Source organism: Arvicanthis niloticus, chromosome 22 (genome assembly GCF_011762505.2).
Source record: "Arvicanthis niloticus isolate mArvNil1 chromosome 22, mArvNil1.pat.X, whole genome shotgun sequence".
NCBI lineage: Eukaryota > Metazoa > Chordata > Mammalia > Rodentia > Muridae > Arvicanthis > Arvicanthis niloticus.
The window spans coordinates 14370753-14380625 of record NC_133429.1 but is presented as its reverse complement, the minus strand read 5'-3'; the positions used below and the strand labels follow the sequence as shown (position 1 = coordinate 14380625).

At 40.7% G+C, this 9873-nt stretch overlaps 1 protein-coding gene across 11 annotated transcripts in view; it reads right to left on the bottom strand.

Annotated features, from left to right (window-relative positions):
• The window catches only part of Anks1b (ankyrin repeat and sterile alpha motif domain containing 1B), a 1013218-nt gene that overhangs the window by 317707 nt on the left and 685638 nt on the right, over positions 1-9873 (bottom strand). For all 11 annotated transcript variants that reach the window (XM_076919966.1, XM_076919965.1, XM_076919964.1 and 8 more), the window contains one exon: positions 7869-7967. In XM_076919966.1, the coding sequence (XP_076776081.1) occupies positions 7869-7967 (99 nt within the window). The remainder of the gene's footprint in view (positions 1-7868; positions 7968-9873) is intronic.

Genomic DNA, 9873 nt, shown 5'->3' with positions numbered 1-9873 from the left:
GGGAAATTTGTTATGTAGCTATATAGAATCTTATTTTTCTCCTGAAATAGGAATAGTTTTATTTTTGAACTCGTCTAGTGAGGTTAGAAAAGGCAGTGATTTAATTCAATCAAAGGTGGGGTACCTGTGGTGGTTTAAATGAAAATGTTCCCCCATAGACACATATAGAGTAACATTATTGAGGTGTGGCCTTGTTGGAGGAAGTGTGTCACTGGGGGTGGGCTTTGAGGTTTCAGAAGCTCAACTCAGGCCCAGTATTCTCTCTCTCTCTCTCTCTCTCTCTCTCTCTCTCTCTCTCTCTCCCTCCCTCCCTCCCTCCCTCCCTACCCCCCCCTCTTCTCCCCTCTCTCTGCTGCCTGCCAATTCAGATGTAAAACTCTAAGCTCCTTCTCCAGCACCCTGTTTACCTGCAGGCTGCCATGCTTCTTGCCATGATAACAATGGACTAAACCTCTGAAACTGTAAGCCAGTCCCAATTAAATGTCTTCCAGAACACTGACTAAGACAGAAGCTGGTACTGGGAGTTGGGTATTGCTGTGTTAGGCTGGACCATTTATTTGTTTGGAAGAATATGGAACACTTTGGCAATTGGACATTTTAAGTGGGGCTTAATGGGTCATCTGAGTAGGAACATGGGAGTCACTGGTGCGGACGGTGATTTGAACTGTTTAGGGCCTGGGTCAAGAGGTTTCAGAGGAGAAGAATATTAGTATGTAGTCTAGAGATCATTCTTGTGAGATTGGATTGAGTTTGCAGGAATTTCAAAACAGCCCAGTGTTGACTGATTGTGTCACATGGTTATTGATAGCCAGCAGATCTATAATGCAAAGTAAGCTGCACAAGAGAAAACTACAAAATGTACAGTTTGCAGGGAAAAGGGGTACTACGAAGTTTAAACAGATTAAAGAGAAGCCTGATGCTAAGTGGAATAAAGGGAGTAGTGGTTTCGGAGTAAGACCCCACCCAGCTAAGTCTCCAACGTGTGAAAAGGAGTTAAAGAAAAGCTCAGAGCCAGGCATGGTGGTGCACACCTTTAATGGCAGCACTTGGGAGGCAGAGGCAGGTGGATCTCTGAATCTGAGGCCAGGCTGGCCTACAGAGGGAGTTCCAGGCCAGGCAAACGTTTAGTAAATCATAGAAAACAGAGATGTAATTGAACAAGGAGCTACATTCCAGCCCTAACAAGCAGCAGGACTTGGCAGTTTTGGCCATGCAGTTCTGGCTTTAGAGTCAAGGATACAAGAAAGGGGTTATGGACTCTCCCTCCATGATTAAAGAAAGCTGCTGAAGCCACACGTGTGTCAGGGATGACCATGAATGAAGGCCTAGAGAAGTCGTTGTATGAAAGTAAAGACTGGATCGCTTTGGAGATCCTAAGATGTTGAACAAGCCAGAGTTGTGGAGTACCCACTAGAAAGCTGATAACAGGAAGTGTAAACCGCCCAAAAGAAAGAAGTGTGTTGCAGACAGCAAAGATGAAAGGGGTTGGAGATGTAAAGAATACTTTGGCATCAGACACAGAGATGCAGAGTTTGGAGGTTGTCATCTGGTTTTTGGGTTTTGTTTTGGCCAGTATTTCCTCACTACGCTCCCTTTCCTCTCTTTTAGAATGTTAATGTGTATTCTATGTCATTGTATGTTAGAAGTATGTGATCTGCTTTTTAAATTCGATGTTATAGGTGTTAACAGTGGAGAGATTGCCATTAAGAGACTCAAGAGTCTCTGAAGAGACTTTGAACTTTTAAACAGAGTTGAGACTGTGACAGACTATGGGGACTTTTGAAGTTAGACTAAATGCATTTTGTATTATGATCTGGCTATAAGCCCATGAGGGCCAGGGAGTGGAATGCGGTGGTTTGAATGAAAATGGCCACCACAGGTTTATAGGAAGCAGCATAATTGGAGGTGTGGCCTTGTTGGAGGAAGTGTGTCACTAGGAGTGGGCTTTGATGTTTTAAGTGTTCAAGCCAGGCCCAGTGTCACTCTCTTCTTGCTTCTCCTCTATCTAGGTGTAGAACTCTCAGCTACTTCTCTAGCGCCATGTCTGCCTTCGTCCCATCATGACAATAATGAACTAAATCTCTGAACCTGTAAGCCAGCCCCACTTAAAGGTTTTCCTTTATAAGACTTGCTGTGATCATGGTGTTTCTTCACAGCAATAAAACCAGAACTAAGACAGTACCATTCAGTAAAATAAATAATTGAAACTATGTTGCTACAACAGATGGCGAATAAACTGGATTTGGATGGGAAGGATGACTGGAACTTGGGTTTCCATTATATGGTAAAGATGAAGTAACACCTTGACTGGGCAACAGACAGTGAGTGTAGGAAACTGTATTATGGTCAAGAGTCCCATGATCATGACACACACTAGCTATCAGAGAGTTTTGAGTTTGAGTTATAGGACAAGAGTAAGCAAAGGAGGAACTGAGCAGAGTGCTAGGGGTGGGATCAAGGAACAGAATGTCAACAGGCTGTCATCAGACCAGAGCTACTGAAGTCAGTTGAGGATGGACAGGGGCTCAGGGACTCTGTTCTGGTGGCTGATGGTGACTGGAAAGATAATTTGGGTGGTACAGCACAGAACTGAGTCAGACCCAAGAGAATTATGGGATGGATGATGCTATTTGCAGACTGCTGCTGAGTAATTCCGAAAGCCACAGCGAAATGGGAAGCATTTGCAGATGAAACAGGGAAATGGGGGGGGGGGGACCAGGACATGTCAGGCATGGATTTGATTGGGTACACTTTCAGTTTAGGATGAGAGATTAAGAAGATATAATATGGGCCTTGACACAAAGCACTCTATACCTTTATAAAATGAAAATCCTTTGACTATCTGACTTTCAGGTGTTCTATTATCAAAGAACAAGAATACTTATACCCCTTTAAAAGGAAAACATATTAAAAGTTTATCCAAAGATTTATTTATGGGGTTCTTATTTGGTAATAATAAAGGGTCATAATTATAATACAATAAATATATTATTTTAATATATTATATTTTATTTATATAATAAATATAATATGCTAAATTATGTTACAAATAAGTGAGCAGATAATTTCCCTGTATCCCTGTGTCTAAGGGACAGAAAAAGTACATCGTGTCTAGTATATAAGCGAGGATAAAACTTCTTATGGAAATGTTGGCATTATTCCCTTCCCATAAAGGGAAGAGGATGAAGTTTGATCTTCAAAAGCTTAGGGAAACTTTTAGACATGAATAAAGTCCAATTTGGGACTGGTGGAAGAAGTGGGCACTATGTGAGAACTGATAGTCATGCTTTACTGCTGGAGGCCATGAGAGACAAAAGACAGAGGCAAATTAATGGGAGAAGAAGCTGACTCGGTGAGATTTCTATTCTGAAGGTGTCTGGTTAGAATACATGTTGTGTACTCAATTCCACGAATATGGCAACTGTGTTTAAAACCATGTGGGTTTTTGCACTGGTGTCTATTTCAATATTAAAACAGACAAATTACAGGAATGATCTTGCCAAAAGAGTTATTTTCCTTCAAAACTTGAATCAACAGAGTGTAAATAAAGCATGCCTTGAAACAAGCCAGCAGGTCAGGGTTGTGCTTTGAAGACCATTTTGTTTGGGAGCAGCCTCATTGAATCCCAAATACAGTGTGTGGTGAAGGCATCTCGGATAGTGATTATGAAACGCTTCTCATGACAGATGAGAAGCACAGACATTCTGAAGGCCAGAAACTGTGTGAATAAAATGAAGAGACATCCTGCCAATGATTCTAGCAGTGCAAAGCCTCAGTGAATGCAGATGGATGTTCCAGCACTAATATCCATGCCATTAGCCATCTGAAGACCGGGCTCATTACCTAAAAAGGCAAAGCATCAATTTGAAGCATCGCAACGGTCTGTTGTGAGGCAGAGGATGAATCTGCCCATTCTTACGAATCTTCTGCTCATTTGTGTGAGTGCAGTAGGGACTTCCTCACCAGCCTCTTGGCTGCATTAGCTTAATTTTGCCTTGTTTCTATAACATTGCTTTCTACAATGGGGATAATGCCCTGTCTTAAAAAAAAAAAAAAAAAAAAAAACACTTTATTTATTCTCCAAACAATTCTAGGTTAAGGCCTCCCCTCCTGGCATTTCTCATGAAATGGATAATTATAGAATTATCTTAAAATTGAAATGTTCAGGATTTTAAACATATTGGAGTGATGTATGAGACAACCTTTATTTACTCATTCATGCATTCTTTTAGTGGTCATATTATGGGATGAAGTACAAGGAAGTTTCAAGGCACTGAGTGAACTCGGCTGCTGGGATGCTTATGTACAGACTATCATCAGTATCTTCAGATGGGAGCAAGGATAAAGATGTGAAACTCTTAAATAAATTAGAGATTACTGCATGTTCTTATTCCACAAGTATTTCTTGCAGAGCTGCTTGGGGCCAGCAACTGTCAAGGGGTTGGCTTTATAGAAAGGAGCAAAGGAGTTGAGGTCCTTGAACTTCTAGGACTGGCTACCTCATGGCAAGATGGTAAATAATGAATCAACAAATAAACAATATAACTTTAGGTAGCCATAGGTGCTGTGAGGAAAATAAAGCAGGCACTATCAAAGAGAGTGATGGCTGGTGAGGGGAGACTGTTAAGCCAGGGATGCCTCTGTGAAGTGCGTATCTGAGTCCAAGCCTTCCTGATGTATGGGGATCTGAAGGAGTAACAAAGAACCTAAGGCAGAAATGAGCTTGTCACTGTGTGTAACAAAGAGAAAGCCATTGACTTGAGTGTAGAAGAAGAGAATGATACACATGACCATGTGGTAGGAAAGGGATGACATATCCTATTGTCTTTTGTAGGCCAAGGTAAGGGCATTCTTTTAATCCTGAAGGCTTAGAAAAATCACTCTGGTGAGCTTCAGTCTGGTGTGATATGATTTGATTCCTAGTTTGGAAGGGTTGGTGGAGACAGACATTGTGAAGATCCATTTGCTGAGGTGGAGAGCAAGCAGGAGGGAGAAATGGAGGTGAGTGAATGGTCCAGGGTGGAGAGGATCAATGAATTATTGGTTCAGGTAGCCTAACCATGATAATAGAACAGAATATTCATTGGCAGGCTTACTAAAGGGGGGTGTGTGTGTGTGGTTACGTTAGATTTCTAACTGCTAATTTAGTAAGAATTGGTTCCAGGTTAGGCCCTGTTTCTTAGGAGAAGTGAAATGATACTGTCTGGGTTGAACATTAAATAATGGTACGGAGGCCATTCACTGATATAAATGAATTCACTCCCACTTGTTTCAAGGGGTGGGAACTGCAATGGGTGTTGTATACAGTTTTGTACAAGCCCTGGCTGAAGGCAAGTGGACATTTATTAAGGAAATAATACTCTAAGTAGCAAAGTGAATAACATGCCTGTGGGAATTACTTCAAGAATTAAGTCTAAAGGCACTTTTCATTCTTTCCTTTTTAATATAGAAACTTGTATGATTAAGCTCTTCAGTGTGCCCGACTCTCCTTGAATCTGCTAATGTGTTAACTTCCTATCAGCAGAAACTTAGTTCACTGTCAGTAGGCAAATTTCATCGGATCGCTTGCTAAGAAACTGTAATTAATATTTATTTTTGTCTGAGGGGAGACTATATCCTCCCTAGACAGGAAGAGAGGTAAACAGAGGAGAAGACCCAGCAATTGCTCATGAGTGTCGGTGCCCCCATTACAGTTCACCTGCTCCAGTCTTCTTCCCTTCCTCTCAGCTGGCAGATTCCATTCTAATATTCTCTCTCTCTCTCTCTCTCTCTCTCTCTCTCTCTCTCTCTCTCTCTCTCTCTCTCTCTCTCTCCTTCAGTTCCTCTGGTAAGTTGCCTCCAGAAGTAAGCAGAAGAGTATTCTAGGCATAGGCATTCCTTAATGCCCACAAAACACATTCAAATTCCTTAGCCGTGTACAAATAGAAGAAAGTTACTCTTTCTGCTTTATCTTTGGCTATAGGCCACACTTTTCCATTATTTTAAGCACATTGCATTTTCTTCTATTCTGATGATCTTGGAAACCATGGCAAATGCACACAAAACTTACCGTCTTAAATATTTTAACCATATTGTCCACCGGCATCAGGAGCACTCCTATTGTTGTGCTGATCCCACTGGATTCCAAATGACTAATTATTTCCCAAATGCTTCCAGAACGTGATTGCCTGGGTAACACCTGTAATTACACAGTTCCTTCTGGCCTCCTGAAGTGCTTTCCCTTCCCTTACCAATTAAAATCCTACCTATCTTGAAAGACTGGTACTTACATCCTACCTCTTCCCTTAAAGCCTTGTCTGAAAACGTAAGGTCAGCTCTGTTGCTAGGTTACACAGTTTCTACTAAAAAATGATGCCTGCCTGACAAATCATATCTAGACTGGAAAACCAACTTATCAACTTCAAATGTGTGACGGGATGGGGCACTTTGGATTTTCCCAAATGATGTTTTTTTTTGTTATTAGGCAGTTCCCTTTTAGGCGCTCTAGAGGCTAAGTCTTGGAATTGCTTCTTATGGAACATGATGCTCTTTCACCCCAGCATATGTATTGGTGTATATTCATTGCATATAGTGTTCATTCTTATACAGACAAATTCTTTAAGAATATCCTGAACTTTGACCACACCTTCCCGGTATTCCTTCTGATAGTCTCTTCCATTCCAATATCTCTCTTCTGTTTTTATGTTGCACAGGTTTATGTGTGGATATAGGCTCTCCTTAGTTTACAAAGAATTCTAGGACCCACAAAGGAAAGAAAATATGCAATACATGTCTTTCTACATCTAATTTGGCTTAATGTGATGATCTCAGTCGCCTATGTGTTCCATATAATGACAAACTTTCATTCTTTGTTATGGTGAACAAAACTCTATCATGCATATATACTATGTATATTCAACACTAAAAAAAATTTACATGCTAATGGATAACCAGGCTGACTCCATAGCTGCAGTGTGCAAAAATCTGTATAGTATACTGACTTAGAGTTCTTCGAACACACACCTATTGGTCACATAACTAGGTAATGATAATTGGAGTCTTATGAGGAACCTTTGGGCCAGTGAATGGGCTAACTTACACCTCTACTAATGGTATACAAATATTTTCTTTCCTCTATGTCCTCTCCAGCACTGGTTGTTGCTTGTTTTCTTAATGCTAACCAACCAGAGTGGGATGAGATGGATTCTTGATCTACTTTTACCCTGCATCTTCTTTATGGCTGTCTTTTAGTCAGGGTACATTTTAAATTGATGTTTCCTCTTAATTGAGGTTCCCTCCTCAGAAGACTCTAACCTGTGTCAAGCTGACATAAAACTATCCAGCACGCCGAGGAAGGATGCTCAACACTTCTAGCATACTCGTTGGCCACCTTCTCTTCATCTTTTGAGAACTACCTCTCTATTCCATTAACCCATCTATTGATTGGGTTGTTTGATTTAGGGGGTTTATGGTTTTGTTTGTTTAGTTCTTTAATATACATTTAAGATATTAATCCTGTCAGGTGTATTGCCAGCAAAAGTTTTCTCCCATTCATGAAGCTTTTAAGCCAAGGACATTTCTGAACTCAACATGAATCCCATCTTCTTTAAGCTGTCACTAGACCTGAGTTAGGACTCATGCAGAAGAGATGTTCTGAATCTGTCCCACTGCTCTGCAGCGCTGGCTATATGGCATTCTTTCAGGTCAGTTTAACACCAAGTAAAGCTTGTGGTAGTCTTCTGTGTCTGATTACAGCGGGACCTAAGACTATTCTTATGGGCTGCAGCAGGGTGTATAAACACTGTACTCCCATGCCTATCCCGTTATCTGCTTTGCCCATACGTCAGTTAGAAGCTATTTATGAGTGAGCCCGATGAAGCATCCCTTACCTTTGGAAGTAGCTGGATTGCCTGTAGAATTCTCTGTCTGTGACCAGAGTTAAGGATTCCAATTTCCAACAAATCCTGATCTTCCATAACATTGCTTCCCTGAAATAAAACCAGAAAGGTTATGTGATAGACCCAGCATTTATGCTATGTGAGATAGTAAGAATTTACTTTTCCCAGAGTTAGACAAGTTCTCTGAGTTCTGTAAACAAAAACAGAGTTGTCGTACTTTGTGTGGGTGAAGAGTAGGTCACCTGTGAGACTGATGGGAAGGGTATAGGAGCTGACCTTCCCTCACATACATCTCCTGTGACCTATGATTATGGTTAACTTCTGTGCATTGAAGAGTCATTCCTATGACTTAGAATTCTGTTCCTGTAAAAACATAAGGGCTTCCAGGAAGAGTCATCATTCAGGGTTTTCAGTGACTTCTAGAAGGATGTGAATGAATCCATTTATTTTAAAAAACTAATCTGAAAATAGATTTTGGGAGGAGGGCTGATGGGAAAATTGACAGGTACATGCCAGGTTAAAAGTAAAAATAATTCATTTTAGAATATCGAATGTCAGATTCTTAAAACATGGAGATGGAACAATGAATAAGACGCAAGTGTCTGCAAATGATGGTGGTTGCTCCCTGCATTTGCATACTGCAAACAGGTACCATGCAATGCTTGCATACTGCAAACAGGTACTGTGCAATGCTTGCATACTGCAGACAGGTACCATGCAATGCTTGTTTGGGAATCCTGAGAGGATTAAGGGCACATTTTTGTAGAAGGTGATATGTAATCAAATATCTGAAGTATACTTAGGACCCCAAGCAAGAAGGACGAAAGGGAAACCATGTGCAATAACCTATAGAAAAAAACCCACAAGTATACTGGGAATAAAATGGAGAGGAAAAAAAAGTAAAGTTGGAAAAGTAAGCCCAGGCTAAATGGGCATTGCATGGCACAATGATAGTTTGCATCCATTCTGGCTATCATAAAAAGCTATGGGCAGCCTTAAAAAACAGTTACATGATGGAATTCTAAATTTAGAAAGATTATTTTGACTTTTATGGCCGGGCCTCAGTTTCTTTCCCTAGAAGATGAAAAAGCTGAACCTCATATTCTCCAACGACCAGTCTACTCACAAACGGCTCAGATCTTATGTATTTTAAGCCCCTGCTCAGTGTTTGAAACGGAAAAGTAGAGACTGCTCATCTTGTCCCTAAACGCCAGTCGTTCAGGGTTTACAAGATAGAGTTTCCCTTTAAACTGAAGACTCTAATACTCGAAATGGAATAAAGCAACCACATTTTCTCACTCACTGGTAGAAGCCGGAAGTAGAAAAGAGGTTGTAAGGCTCTGAAGGGTGGCTGGGAGGTTGGAGGAAGGGATAGGTGGGAGAAATTCATTAAAATATTGCATCACATGGTAGACTAGCTGTATTCTATAACAGTTTTATAGATTCTAAAATTATTATAAGAATCGAATATTTTATAAAATATAGGGATGGTATTTAAGAAGATGAAATATCAATTAGCCAGATTTGGCCATCATCCATTGTGCACATGTGTCCCATGATCATATTGTATTCCATAAACAAGCACAGGGATTACATTCCATTAAAACAAAAAGATAAGATTGAAGACTTGCGGACTGGGTGGAAGTTCATGAGTTTGCATTGCTGTTTTTTTCTGAATGAATCAACTTTCATCCTATGAATGCAATAGCACAAGATACTTAAGAGAGAAATGGCAGAAAAACATGGAGAAAACCAGATACTTACAGAGGCTCAGAGCAACAGAAAATGAACTAGAAAGGGCAGTCCTGGGGTCCTGCAGACCATTAAGAGGATGCTAGAGTTGTTTTAGGGATGGGATGGGCCTGGGCTTAGGTAATTGTTATGGAAGGCAGAAACTGTGGAAAACTATCAAGCAGTTTTATTTGGAGGTTGGACCTGAAGAACGAAGAGATGGGAAATGCAGAGTGGAGCAGGAGATGGATCAGAGGCCTTTTCT